Below are 16,025 nucleotides of genomic sequence, written 5' to 3' on the forward strand. Positions count from 1 at the left end.
TAAGTTTTGTACATGCCTATGTACTTCTGGATTACTATAATGGTTTATGTAACTTTTCTCTATAAACAGTTTGAAGGAAGCGGCTAGGCTCTCTATAGAGATGGACTGGCATTAGTTGCTGACAGCACGCTTTTTAAAATTCAGTTTCTACTCACAGTCTCTTGAGTCTTTTCATCAGGCCAGTTTTAAAATTACAGCTCCTCACCAGTCTTTCTTTCTTACCAGAACAACCAATTCTCAGTCTGTTCATACGCACCTCTACAACCTCACCCTACCCTCAAGTCACAGTTTCAACCCAGAATCTTGGAGTGTTGGAAATCCCTTCTCTTCTTCAAGGGCTAGCGAACAGGCTGCAGCCATTTTTCCCCAGGAGGTCTGGTTTTCTCTTTGCCCTTTTCTCCAGCTACACGTAGCTATTACAGCTTTGACCGACTGGCCTTACCAGGTGCCTGGCACTCAGAATAGCTCTTTAATTGATTCTGGTTCACCGCAAGGAGACAAACATTCATCAGTATGTAGTTAAATTTTGCCATAGTTTCAACTGAAAAAGCTGGAGGTGGGGGGGACTCTGAAAGTACAGAAGCAGGTAAATAAAACGAGAACTATTTCATTTTTGAAATGTTGAAACATTTCACTTGGAAGATATTTTAGCAAATTATTCACCTTTCATTTTGAGGTGAGTTTTTTTACCCAAATTGAAAGGAAGTTAAATAAAAAGGCTGAAGCTTAAAACATAACAAAACATTTTTTTTCAGATTGAATGAATCAATTCATATTGCTCTTCCTAACACAAATGTGCAAACTGAAAAATTCAAAATTTCTTCTTTCATTCCACCTGCGCCTTACCAATTCTCTAACATTTTCCTTTTGGTGTTTCTCATTCTTAGATGTACCTTTCCACTTGAAAAAAACTTATTCAAAACCAGGGAGAAGTTAAATTCAAGTCTGTTAAAGCCACAACTGTATATCCACTGAAGGAAGTGCACAGAGTGATACTACAAGAAATACAAGCAGTCTGTCTCAAAAAATACACCGCTGAATTAGGAAAGGTGCCTGAAAGGGCAAAAGAGAGGAAAGGTGCCTTGAAGGGCAAAAGAGTATAGAACAGTTTCTGCAAGACAAAAGGCTCTCATTAGGGCACTTCAGCTTTGAAAATAAACTACCGTGGACAGAAAAGGTGGAGACCTTTGCTAAGGAATAATTATTTTGTTATTTTTCATATCGTAAGAAGTAAATAGCATGCAAAAAAATCTATCAGGAAAAACATTTAAAACAAAAAAGAGGAAGCACTTTTTCCCATACCACATAGTTAAAGGGTGGAACTCATCACTACAGGACGTTGTAGAGGCCAGATCAATGAGTTCGAAGGAGTATTAGCAGATAGTCTTCTGGTGTTTACTACACGATGGGGTTCATTCAAACTCTAGATGAGCAATGTACATGCTAAAAGAACAACAAGCCTGCACACGCCACAAAGATCAACTGTTAAAGGCGGCTGTAAACTAGGTACTGAGAGCGAAGGACCTCTATTTTGGCTATGTATGACTGAGCTCACGTGCAAACTCTGTATTGCAATAAACCAGGAATACCAGCCTCTGATCACTAAACTAAACACACTTCAAGAAGAACTCTTGAGCTATGGCTATATCACATGATTACTTGTGGAGATGCACTGAAATGCAATGCTGCTGATAATGCAAGTTTTCAGCTACAGTGAAAACCAAGGTGTCTGGGGTTGATAAAATTCGTATCACAGAGTTGTTAAAAATTCATATGCAATCCCAAACCATCCCAATCCCAATCCTCTTTCTCATCACTCAACAAAGTAACAGAAAGCCATCATTTACCGCTCAAGATCTGCTCCCCAAACTCCCTCCTGTGGGCATTGTGAACTACATTTTCAGTAACCTGGAATTCACAAAACTATGAGAATTTTACAGCTTTTCAAGTTTACCAGTCCCTATAGCTGACATGTTTATGTCAAGTGAAACAATTATGCAGCTGTTTGTGGGGATATTAACAAACATGCTCAAACACTAACTGCATTTTGTTAGGTGGACAGAACGATAGAATGACAGAATCAGTAAGGTTGGAAGGGGCCTCTGGAGATCATCTAGTACAACCTCCCTGCTCATTTCACACTTCATTATACTGTGTATTAATGGAGAAGTTAGCCTGGTATTTGGTGCACAAAATTCCCGTTGATTCTAGTAGAAAAAAATAATTGTAACATCCAAAATAATTAACATGACCCAATTAACGATAGATTTAATTAATTCAGTGCAAAACATAGTCGAAGCCCATATTTCTGATTTCTCCCCAAAACATGTGAATTAGCAGTTGGGGCTCCTCGTTTTATTTAAGTTGAATGAAGATTTGTACAGTTTTGTGTAAAGAAAGGGAAACCAAAGGGTTACTTTTCTGCCTCCATTCCTTGTTTTTTTTGGTAACTTACAATGCCTCTTTATAAGAGACAACTTACTTTTTAATTAATTTGCACATATGCGAGTGACACACAGAAAAGGATTAAGTGGCCAAGGTGAAAGATATCACAGGAACAGCACAGTGAAAATGAAAACTCATTTTCTGACAGATAGTTCAAGGTCTTCAGCAGAAGCTCACTGTTGCCCTCCAAACATTCATCCCTGAAAATTAATACAAACTAAAAGCACATAGCCTAGCGTAGTTAATGATGAACAATACGGAAACTTCAATTCTTCAGTGGAAGGGTTATATTATTGCCAAGAAAGATCTGCTCACCACCATTCAAGGCAGCACTTCTATCACAGAAGTGCACCAACTACAGCCTACAACTTCTGCCCAGATTTGGAGCTTCAAGACCAAGAAGTATAACCATTTTCTTATGGACCACTGAGAAAACACTGAACTTTTCTTCTATGTATCACAAACAAAGTTTTGAGGCATGGTGGTCCACACTAAGCAGGTCCCCTTTAGCAGATTTGTCAGTAACGTACAGCAGCAGAGTGGGTTTCTCTAGCGCTTGTGATTTTGGTATTTGTAGGCCCTGCACTTTGACACCCACACTTTGCTTTTTATCATCTGTAACAGGAGAGTGTTCTATTCCACATCGCTAGACCTGACCTGAGTAAAAGGAGGGTAAGTTTCCGTCGGTGCAAACTGCACGCTATAGCCCTACGACATCCAACAGTAATGGATTAAACAGCAAGCAAATACAGCAAAGGAGTGACACGTGAGGCAATGCCTTGGGGGAGCGGGGCAGGGACTGGAAGAGCGCTGGGCAGCAAACAGTGTCCTGCAGAGATGGAAAAGGTCACTGTACTGAAACAACCGGGGGATCTGGGAGCAGGGTACCACTGCTACAGACAGGAAGAGACACAGAATCCAAAAAACAGAGCACAGAAAGCGAGATGCAATTCCAGTCCAGTGCGAATGCCAAAGAATGAGCTATGTAAACACTTGGGAAGCTGGCAAAATGCAGAAGGATTCCCCCTACGCTATGATTTCAAACTATCTGAAAAAGTATGCATTTACTCAGGCCAGTAATTCTCAACTTTAAGAAACATTCAAATCCTCATCTTTTCTGTGCAGGAATCTACAGGAAGATAAATGACTTACCTATTTGTCAAAAAAGCTAACATTATTTTCCAGATTAGTTCACAGAAAAAAGATAACTCCTCTTATTTAGTTTTAATATGTAATTATTACAAACAACATAAATAGGGATTGATCACTTCAAGACTTTTACACTTAAATTCCTTTTGTTCTTGAATCGTTAAAGTGGCATAAGCCAGGTAAGCAGGAGCAACGTCAGGACAGACACAGTGCAAGTTAAGGGCATCCCCACAGACGGGACAAGGCTGGAAATCTACGCCGAGCTCTGGATGCACCTGACAACATCCAAGTCTCTGAACATTTACTGAGCACCAGTACATGCTGTACACCTCCACCACGCTCCCTCTCACAGAAGGCATTCATAAATCTACATCAGAATGCAGCAGGTGCTTAGCAGAGGAACCATATACTCATTTTAGAGCACTGCTGTAACAGTGGTTTCGCACAGAGTTAATATGTTGCTGTTAAAGCAGAGATTCTAAGAAAGTCAAAATCTTAATCTTCAAAGGTATGCCAGAAGATGAGTGATGGAAGCAAAGGAGTCCTACTTCCACTACGGTTTAATCTATTTGATGAACTGGACTAGGAATTAATAGGACAGCATATTTTGCTTGTGTAAACTGTATTTTCAGTAGAAGAGTTTATCAATAAGGCTATATCTGCAAACCTTTTTAGTTTAAACATACCGAGAGGCAAACAGAAGGGAAAAGCATTCAGAGTAAATTGCAAAGAGTTTAGATTTCTTCCTGTTTAAGGAGGAGGGAAATAACAGATACACTTAGGAGACCTTCAGGCAAAAAGTCAATATTATTATTATTTTTTCCATTCAGACTTAAGAATAATGAATAATCACTGAGCAGTTTCTCCATGGATGTGATGAGCTCTCCATCATGTGTAGCCTTTAAAATTAGCTTGAAAATCCTCAAAACAGAAAAAAAAATCCCAATCTCTATTAGTTGAATCATGCTCTACTATATAAGCTCACAGTTTCCAGATGTTGATAACTGATCAATATATTATATATGATGACACACATTTACAGCATATTTCCATTATATGATGCTGATACTAATAAGCACATTAGAAACAAGTGTTGTAAAACAACAAATCTATTCAAGCAATTCTATAAACACAGCTAATGATTCAATGCTAGATGAATTATGCATGAATGTAGTTTTAACAAAACCTCTTCACAATATATCATTTAAATAAAATGGAAGCATACGGCTTTGACTTATCAAAATCAGGAAATCCGTAAGATGGGATATTAACTGACTCAGACGAAGGGTCGCCTTGCCCGTAAATGTTTGTAGCAGCAGTTATATGGGCTTTGTAGCGAGAAGGAATGAATTGATTCAGCTTCTATTTTTAAAGCAAACAAAAACAAACAAAAACAAAAAAGATCCAGAACTTTGTGTGTATAAATACTGCAGAGAACTCTGCCAGAAAAATCATATCCTAAATTTGCAGTCTTCAGTTTTGTGGTCTGTGAAGTGCAGGTTGCTTATGTGTGCTTGATTCCTCACTCCAAATCAGACACTAAGTTGAGCTGGTGACGGTTAGAGATGTGAAATGCTTCCTTAATGCTGCCTTTCCATATAAACATCTGCAATATACTCTGCAGAAGTTGCTACGACTATGTCACTGATAACGAGAAAAGCAATAGAGTTCAGAAGACAAAAAGTCTGTATCAAAAGACAGACAGAATTATCAGAAAGCCTGAGAAATTCTTTCCAATACAATACCACTTACAGCAGAGAGGATTACCAAGAAGGATATTTTAGTCTTTTCTCTACACAAAAGAAAAAGTGCCCCATCTGAACACAAACAGCAGCATATGAAAAAAATTGAGTTATTCTTCCTATAACTGTAATATCCTCAAGGCCTTTCAGTTCTGAAGCGAAGCACCAAGTCTAAACATCCGTTTGCACATCCACTTGCCACAGTGGCATGAGGCAGCAATATCTAGTGTTTAATGCAAATTTCGAATGAGTGACATTAATTGGTGGTCTCAAACTAGCTGGTAGGGGACAAAATGAACATCCGTAATGAGAAAAGCCAAGGACAGACTGGTAGTACTAACTCAATTGTCTCCCAACCATTAGGATAGGTATCAGAAGACAGTAAAGTAGTATGTGAGGGGAACTGAACTTTGGGAAGCCAGCACTGCAGCTGCTTCACTATGCTGTTTCTATTGCACATTTATATTAGCACATTTACAAGCATTAAACTAAAAAATGATGTAAAAATAGCTAAGAAAATCTAGAAAATCTGTGTAGGTCTTAAAACCACAGCTCTCAAAACCATGATGGTCTTAAGGAAAATTTAGAAACAACAGTATCGGAATCTGTTCTCTATTCTATAGCTTTTTGTAATGCATTACCATTTTTCATTACCATAACATTTTCTGTTTGAGATTTGTTTGCCTGTTAGGATTATGAATTCATAAATTAATAAACACAATGTTTCTGCAATATGTGATATCAAGAATCAAGTCTTCTGTCTGAAATTCAGACATCTGCTGGCATTGTCAAACATGCTACACCGATTAGCAGAGCAGTAGTATCAGTAATAGTGGCAGCAGCATGGAGCTAATACTTAAGAAAAGGTACACTTTCCAGTTTCAGTGCAAAAACATAGTTCATATGTTCCTCCATTTCTAAACCCTGCCCCATCAAAGCTCTAAATTTAAAACTTCCTGGTGCTTAAGAAATGCAGCAGGGGAATTAGAATGTGAGACTCCATTAGACACATCCAGAATTTAAGTATTAAAACCAAATTGTATAAAAAAAAGAAATTATTCAAAAATGAAAAATCTATTGAAAATAATTACTAAAAATTTTGAAGACCTTACTTCTTGCTGCTAAACACTTCAAAACATTATGTATTGAAAGACACTACTACTTAAAACCTAGAAGATAGGAGCCAGTCTTCAAAGTATAACCACTGGAAAAAAAACAAGTAATAGGTTTTAGTTTCTATTCAATCTGATGTATCTTATATCTATTCAATCTTATCTTAACATGCTCTAGGTGACCCTGCTTGAGCAGGGAGGTTGGGCTAGATGACCTCCAGAGGCCCCTTCCAACCTCAACCACTCTGTGATACTATAAAAGATAAACGTATACGGGACATTACCCCCCTGACTTCATCTGAAGTGAAGTCTTCAAGAAACACTGTTTTTTTTTTTTTTTTCCCCCACATTAACTACATTAAAAGTAGCTTTTCTTTCTTTTTCTTCCAGGGGAGCACACAGCAGCCATGGAGGCCAAGCTGGAAAAAAAAGCCTATCACACTGAAATGCTCAATAATAATAAACAAAATGAAACACAATTTCCCTTTCATTTGGAAATAGAAATTAAGATGATCAATCTGCAACTCCTTCTGCCATAGCAATGCAAATACCTGCAAAGGTGGTACATGACAAGGAAAGTTTGATGGCACTGTACTTTGAGGATTGCACAAGAATGCCCGTAAACTTGTTACCAAGTCATCACAAGTAAATCATCTGAATATGAGTGGAATTATATCTCACCATTTTAACAGTCATTACTGGGAAGCTAGAAAAGCACGGTGCAGAGTGTAGAACAGAAAGAGGCACCTAGACCTTCTAGTTGGGGCTACACAAGGAACAACCACAGAACTAAGCTCTGCAAAAATGGCAACCTCATGCCATATACAAGCTGCAGGCCTCTCCCACCCCTAAAACATACTGACTACTCAAATTGTTAAGGTGGATGTCAACACAGAGCACGTACTGGATTGAGCCAAACTGTTCAAGGTACAAGGTTTGTTCTAAAAAGAAAAATATTTTTACTTGTCTTTAGAAAAGCCTGGCCACTGCATTCTTCTCTGTACAGTGTCAGGGAATCACACAGGGTGGCTGAAGATGGAAGGCACCTCTAGCGATTGTCTAGGCCAATCCCCTTGCTCAAGCAGGGCCAACTAGAGCAGGGTGCCCAGGACCGTGTCCAGTCCTCCCCAGGTGCAGAGTTTTGCATTTCCCTTTGTTGAGTTTTACGAGGTTCCTGTCAAAATTTTCGATGCTGTCAGTACTGAGCCTACTTCACTGTAGAACAGTTCCTCCAGCATCCTGCAGCCACTGGTATTGTGCTGGGATAGTTAAGCACACCTAGGTTTCTTAGCTATAGTTTAAATCCACGTCCTTTTGGCAAAAGGATGGAAGTGCTACCTTCTGAACTATCATTTAGTGTCTTAAGTAAGCCAAAGAAAAAGAAGTGTGTTAAGGATTCTAGATTTTTTTGTTGCTACTTATTTTGCTGTCTTGGAAGCTGGCCTTTCTCCGTGCAGCAGGGGGTGATACTGAACCATCAAAAGGAGATGCTGCTGTGCCTCACGCTGCTGCCTGTACCTGCTCCCAGCTCACACCGCTCTCCATCAGGTCGGGGACCTTGTCATGCTGCGTGCAGTCGCTTCCCCAGGCGCACGTGGGGAGCTTCACCTCGGGGCAGCTGCAGCCCAGTCATTCACCTGCAGCCTTTATATGCCGGTGCTCTTTACTATGGCTTACATTCTGGCCCTCGCCCACCTGACCCCCGCTCCGGCTGGTGCCCACGCCAGCTGGGTCTCTGCGATGCGCTCCACGGCCTCGCAGCGCCTGCACCTGCCTGCGGCCCGTCAGTCAGGCTGCTGTGATAGAAATGGCATCGCAGTCCTCATCCAGCCATGGCATCTTCCTCTTCCTCTCCCCTGTCCTCAGCTCTCTGTGCTACTGGGAGAGTCTTCTGATACTCCAGATGACATCACTAGGCATCTCCCTAGTTTTCTGTAGGATTCATTTGTTTCCTAAAGATGACTTCTATGAATTTATTTAAATTACACACTAGAAACTAGAACTATCTGCTTCTTTGATGCTGCAGGGTTATAAAACATGGACTTCCAACCACTCCCACTCTCAAGTAAGACCCCCAGCTCTGGTATACTAATGATTAAGTTCTGGTTTCCTTCAGAAAAAAAGGTTTTTAGCTACTGGATTAAACTACAAAGTAACAGTTGGTGTGAATTAAGTTACACATTAATAATTACCAAATCCTACAGATAGGTAGTACCTGTTGAACACAGATCATTCTATCTAGATATTTGTATTGAATAGAAATAATATTGTAATTTTACGTAATAAATTATTACTAGCTGGGATCATAGAATTGGGAGCCATACAAACATAAGTCAGTTGTATTTTATCCCAAGTTTAAATCACAGACAACACTAAATAATAGCAATCCATTCTACTTAAGCCAACCTGCTTCTCCATTCCCCTCCCCCTGCTGCCAATAATCACTTGTGAAAAATCAAATCAAGATCTATCTTCTAAGCAGGGTCCAGGATACTCTGCGGGCAAATAGTTACAATGAGCCAAATGTTTTTATCTTACTGTCTCTGAGCCAAAAAGACATGTTAATACTGAAAATTTGGGCACGATCCTTCTTTCATTTAAACTTTACTAATTCCTTGAGAATCAAGAAAACATCTCATGCATATTCCTAGTTTAGTGATGCACCTAGGTCATCCTATTCCCAAGTTCAAAATACCCACAAACTCATTCAGCATCTGTTTTCTCATTGTTAAAATGGCTGAAGATGATGAATGTATCCAGTTATGGATCCATTATATCAAAAATTACTGTGCAAGTAGTTATATCTGAAGTGTTCAACTGAAAAAAAAAATGTTTTTTCTGTTGGGATTCCAAAATTTGTTTAACTAACAGTAAACCCTATACAAGAAAGGAAAGGGAAAGCTATCAGCAACAAAACCCCTTATCTTTAAGTGTTTATCTATGTATCTATGTAAACCAGCCTGTTCTAGTGCATTATGGTTGAAATCATTAAAATGATACACCAACAAGATGAGTTGCCATGCAGTATCAGAAAAAATATATATACAATGTACACAAGAAGAAGAAACAAATCTATTCTTACTTTTAGCTGTAAGAAACCATCCTAGAAAATGGTGTGACAGGAACTGACCTTCTTTTAAAGAGAGTGGGGGAAAAAAAATCTCTCCACTAAGTTTTCACATGTAAAAAGTCTCATTTCCTTCTATAATATTTGTGCTTTTTTCAAAACATTATCAGCAGGTGCACCAGATTTCAAAAACCTCTTGTCCTTCATCACAAATAATTGTGCTGCATATTATATTAAGAAATACAAGCAGAGAAATTTAAGTGATGGGAGTTCAATTAAAAACAGCAAAATCTCTGTTGCATATAAAATGATTCTGCAACTGAAATCAAGTTTTAATGAGACACGAAAAAGAATACATTTTCACATATTTTTAATTATATAGAATTTCCTCAAATACGATTTTTAATAACATATTCCATTAGGTTAACATCATATTTTAAGAAAGTGCATTTTCTGATTTCATTTTAAGTCTGATTTTGAGCAATTATTGTGTCATTGTTCTGCAGCAGAAAGGTTGAATTCATTTACTGTGTGGTTATGCTAGTTATGATTGATGTCGCTTCTCCAAATGATAAACCAATCACCCCAATGATGTAATGTCATTTTAAGAGTGCTATAATCACATTTCTCTCAAACTGGAAGCTCTGATGAGTTCTAACAAAGATTTATTGTAGATTAAAGGCCTTCATAATATCAACAATAGATTGCTCATTTGATGGCAGATTTGATTAGGTAATTTTTTTAGGCAAATGAGTTTTCCAGATATATCAAGAATGGCTATTGTGAAGGGCACAGGGCAGTACATGTGGATGGCTACCACCTCATACCGCAAAAGATTCATTTTAAACTTGTTGAGGAGTTATCCTGTAATTGTGGGGGCTGAACTGTACAATCAACCATACAGGAGGACACTTATTAAATAATGCTATCTGTTTAAGACATCTGTAAACATTTCATCTTCAGCATGTACTTTATACAATAGAAATGTCTAAAAGAAAAACCAAGAAAGTGTCAGGAAATAATTATTAATAATCGGTATCTGGCATACTATCTTTATGTATCAATAATATATGGGATCTAAGCCTTAAGTATATTCAAAACCTTTTTTAACCCAAACCCCAATTCAAACAAAATATTTAAACCTATACACTGTCTCCCAAATGTCCGGATTAATGTTTCTAGGCACTAGTTTCCATAGACACTAAAAATAAACAAAAAAAAAAAAAAAAAAAAAAAAACATGATCTACTTTTCTGTATCATGTAGTTGGTACAAGCTACTCTGAAAATCTTCCAAGTAGAAGGATGAACCACAAAGAGAGGTTACTGTTTCCCATTTAAAGTATATGTCACTATCTCTGGTATTTTCTGTGAACTCTCTAAAAGAAATATTGCAAAATCTGCAGAAAAAAAGCAAGATAGATAGAAAACATTTATTTAATTTCTAAGGAAGTATTAAGTCCTGAAAAGCTCATGCTATAAAACATTCTCAGTGTTGATCAAACCATCCCAAGTGTTTTTGTGGTCAAAAATAGATAGAAAGAATACAGGTGTTTCCTATACCTTGGAAATTGGAAGTGAGTCAATATATACTGCATGAGGGTTTATTAAAGAAGGAAATGGAATATTCTTGGGAAAACATATGGTAAATTAGAGAATGAACAAAGCAACTACTAAAAATCAATTCAAAACATACCTAAGCATGCCGAAAAGGTACCTTGTATTACTCCACAGTCTGTAAAAAACATAAAATCCAAAGCTATTGAGGATATAAAGCAAGCAATGACTTATTTAAAATGGGATATAAAGAGCTCTCCCATCACATTTGTAGATGTTCTTTTATTGCCACTTTCTTCATTTGATTACAAAAGAAAAGCCATACTGGTTCACACTCACACTCCAGCAGAAGCCATACTCCTCATGTACCCAGTACTGAAGCAGCCTCCAAATCTCTGACTATTTTTGCTTCACATTTCCTGACCTTGATTTATTTCTATTTAGCAACCCTCATTGTATCTCTCTTCCAATTACTTGTCTGGTTTCCTCTTGAACCCTTGTAAACTGTTTGATTCATTACATCCTTCAGCCAGCGTTCTCTGTTTTGTTCTTTATTCCTTTCCTAAACTGTTGACATTTGCCTGCAGCTGAGCACTGAATTGAAACTTGCATATCCCCAAGAACTCACTTCTCTTTGGTAATGGCCCATCATTAACCTGTCATCTGGAACTGCTTTTTCCATGAGTATCACTACATTTCTCTGCTCTGAATTACTTCTGACATTTTATTGCTCTGTTACTTTATTGCGTAAGGTCTTTTTGCGATGTTTCATAGTCTGACCTTGTTATTAACACCCTACCCTCAGCTAACTTTTGTACTTTCCTGCTCACCATCTTCTCCAGGTGTCTTCATGGCCCATGAAGCTTCACTGAGGAGCTCCTTTCTCTGAGAGCGCCAACCATTTACTCTCAGCATTTGTGTCCTGTCTTTCAGATAACTACTTTTTATGCAAGAACTTTCCCTCTTCCCCTATGACATAGCTCAGTTTCTTTTAAAGCATTTAGTGATAGATTTTGCTGAGAGGTTTTTGAACCTCTCAGAAAACTTCAACCACCAGATCACCCATATTCACAAATGGGTGGCCTCTGCAAAGAACTCTTAAAGGTTTCTATGGCAGGATTATAGAAGCTTCACAGAAGCTATACTGACTGATCAAAGATGGAACATGTTATTTAGGTATCCACTTTTTTTTCCCCTGCTTCTATGGTTTCTATCAAGTTGATGAGTTCCATCACAGATGAACGGATTTGAGGGCTGCAGGTTAGTCCCCACATCACCCAGAATCACTATCAAAAAAAAAAAAAAAAAAACCCAGCCAAACAAAATTGGCATCACATTTTCCGCCCTCAAACCTCAAGCACCTAGAAAACATGCTCAGACTCTGAATAATTAGTACCTTGTGCGTGTCTGTTGAAGATGTCTCATAACCTGTCTAAATTTTAATGTACCTCATAGAGCAAAGGGATCATATGGTTAAAGGGTAATTGAGGTTGGAAGGAAGCTTGGGAAGTCCCTAGTCCAACCTCCCACGGAGCAGGGCCAGTTCTGAGGTCAGACGAGGTTGCTCAGAACTTTATCCAATCTAGTCTTGAAAATCTCTAAGGACAAAGGCTGCATAACCTCTCTGGGCAGCCTGTTCTATTCCAATGCTTGACTGTCCTCACAAGGGAAAAGTTTTTCCTTAGATCAGGTCTGAATCTCTTATCTTTCAGCTCATGCCCATTGCCTCTCATCCTTCCACCGTGCACCCCTGGCCATCATTTAAATGCTCTATATGCATCCACAGAGGCCAAAATTCTCGCACCACATAGTATCCTCCAACATCATTCAGATCTGTTACAGGAAAGAGCGACCTTAAGCAGACAGGTAACTACATATTCTATTTTCCTATCATATAATAGCTGTAGACCATGCCCTACAATCCTACTGGTATATATCATATTACCAAATCAGCTTGTTTATCTTGGGAAGTTTTCAAGGACAAAATGTTATTAAATGAGGATCCTAAACATACATTAACCACAACTATATGTTGAGAATAGCGCTATTAAAATGAACTGCAAGAGCCAAGTACAGCTTTATATGGAACTTTCGCCCTTTTACGAAATATAAACTTGTAGTTTCCAACCAATAGTCAGGAACTGCACAACAGATGTTTATATTCAAAAATATAAGCAAAAAAAATAGATGAAAACAAAGAAGGCTACTATATCTTATTTTCTAATTTTTTTGCTTATACTTTTGAACATAAGCATCTGTTAATGTTCAAAATAGTTTGTGTCTCAATTCCTCAATTTTTGGCTGTCAAAATGGAAAGACGACTTTTGTATTTAGAAAAAGAACCGCGTACTACAGTGGATACAGCTGATAAGCAGAGCTTCAAATGTTTATAAAGCTGTGGCCTGAATGACAAGGATTAATCTGTGGAAAATATCAATATCTTAGGTAAGTGTGACATTGGGAGTATAGAATCATACAGATTCTAAAACAAGAACAGACACAGAATAACAAAAGCAACACACGTTTTCAGATACAGAACCTCATTGCCTACCTCAGATACTGGATTAACCTGTGCAAAACAAAACAGTACCACTGTGTATACACTTCTCCTCTACTAGAGGCATCCACAAGCAGGAAACGAACTTTGAAAATTAAATCCCTCTGATGACAAGTATTCAATTATAACTTTTACTCTACTGAAAACAGGCCTGAAATTGAAACAGATCTCTATAGTAAAATGAACAACAACAAAAGAACCCACAGTATTTTCAAAAAAAGCTTCAATGAAATAAAAGTCCAAAATTTGTTTGCCTCACTTCTATATATAGTCTTGATTTTGTAGTGATGAAAACGCACATTTGCAAGAAATGTAAAAAAATGGCATAAACACGTCACAAAGAAACATCTGTATGTTTGCAATTTTCTTACCACTGCTGGAAGCCTGCTGTGGCCCTGAGCATGCTCTTAGCAGGTATGAATTAGGAGAGAACTCCTCATCAGGATTGGTGTCCATGATTTGATGGGACGTATTGCTGTCTAGCAATGGCATCTGGCAGCTAACTGGTGGAGGATTATGAGAACTGGGCAGCTGAGCAGATGGAAGAAGGCTAGACGAGGATGTAGGTGGAATGGGACGACCTGGGAAAGAGGACACAGGGATCAAAGATCAGCAATGAATGTAATGAAAAGAAAAAAACCCAACAGACAAGTAATTACACTGTAACTGTCCATCGTTACAAATGATTACTGCTGAGCACAGTCAAAAAATCTCTCTGCTGGTACTAACTTGCCCCTTTGTATCATATTCAAGGCATTGTGAGCAGCAATGTTGTGAAGTCATTCCAGAAATGTCTCCACAGCATCAGCTTGTAACTCATCAGGCGAACAGATTCACTGGTGAATGCAAATAACTGAACACCGCTGGATAAGAGGTGGTCAGTTCTCTTCGTATACTGACAAATACACAACAGCCAAATGCTGAAAGGCCCCAAGCCTAATTCACAGATCCTGCAAAATCCAAGCACATCCTCCACACTATTTCATCAGAATTTTTTTCGTGGTTCTTTCTACAGTCATTAGTATTAGTTCTATAAAATTAATGTAATATAGAATTAAAGCACATATGTAACCATCTCTTAAAATAATGTTCTCCTCCTGATATTTTTTACAGGGAAATTCTGTAGTACTTACACCTAAGTGTAGGCCTAAAGCTTTACTCAATGAATATTTACATTGCTTGCATTCTGTCATTTATATCAATCACTTCAACCCAATAAAATGTTTAGCTTATTAGCTTAGTGGAAATTTTGCCATCAATTTCAGCAGGTTTTGGATCAGAACACTGGGAACATTCCCACTGTTTTAACTGGCACTGTTAGCACGCCTGATGTGAGACTCAGAGAGAGCGCAGTGGCTACAACAAACACCTTTTCTCTTATTGCAGTTGCTCATTCTTGCAAATTCCATCCAACCTCCTCAGCATAACCAACCCACTCCCCAACCAGACAGGACAGTAAAGTACTTCTCCCATGCAACAGAACTTAACCACTCATCTGCCACTCTAGCAAGTTTTGAATATATCATTCTGAAAGATCTTCAGAACCTATTTCTGTTTACCGTCCCATTATTTTCTCCCTCTTCAGTAGCCTTCCCAGAGGCAGTATTTTCAGAAACGAACTAACACAAATGCTGCACCATTAAAATAGTGTATATCTGATATCCTAATTTTTTCCCTTTATTCTCTAAAATCTCTCATTTGACTAAAGTGACGTGGTTACTTACTTAGGAAGCTCTTTAGAATATAGCTGTACGAGATGTGTATTTTACACTCCCTACTTTCTCATAATTTTAAGTTCTCTTTTTTCCCTCCTCATGCAACTATGAAGTACACTTTAAAGCGGAGATGTGTAAATGGATGCATGTAATGGGTCTGACACCACTAAGTCAACGGAAGTGTAACTACTGATTTCAAAGCTAGCAGGACTAGAAACAATATACCTAAAAAAACTTAGTAGACTGATTTTGATTTTTTTTTCTTTTCTGGCTATAATGGGAAAAAATATTAATATAATTATAGCTTTCTTGCAAAGTCCTGCAGACTCCTCAAAAGGCTCTATAACTTGTATATACGCCCAAGTAGCTTGTAAGTAAATGCCTACATTTACACCACTGAACACCACTCATGGGGCAATCTCAAATTTGTGGAGTTGGGCTATACTTGAATATGGGTTGGAAACCCTATGATTTCATGTTCTTTCATTTCATTCTAGACTGGTGTTCTAGGGCAGAATTTCCCTCCTGACTCATCAGACAGATTCATTTCAACTCTGAAACATGATTCTTCCTGTGTAAGATACATCTCAGCGCACTGTAACAACATTAACTTCATTAACTAAACTAGTGGTATCAAGCCAGCCAAAAAGAAGTTCACACTTACTCATTCTTAAAGAAGTTCA

At 38.1% G+C, this 16,025-nt stretch overlaps 1 protein-coding gene across 1 annotated transcript in view; it reads right to left on the minus strand.

Annotated features, from left to right (window-relative positions):
• The window catches only part of TENM2 (teneurin transmembrane protein 2), a 592,828-nt gene that overhangs the window by 215,652 nt on the left and 361,151 nt on the right, over positions 1-16,025 (minus strand). Inside the window, exon 4 of the mRNA XM_062587647.1 lies at positions 13,999-14,208. Coding sequence (XP_062443631.1) covers positions 13,999-14,208 — 210 coding nt within the window. The remainder of the gene's footprint in view (positions 1-13,998; positions 14,209-16,025) is intronic.

The sequence above is a fragment of the Rhea pennata genome, chromosome 14, assembly GCF_028389875.1.
Source record: "Rhea pennata isolate bPtePen1 chromosome 14, bPtePen1.pri, whole genome shotgun sequence".
NCBI classification, from domain to species: domain Eukaryota; kingdom Metazoa; phylum Chordata; class Aves; order Rheiformes; family Rheidae; genus Rhea; species Rhea pennata.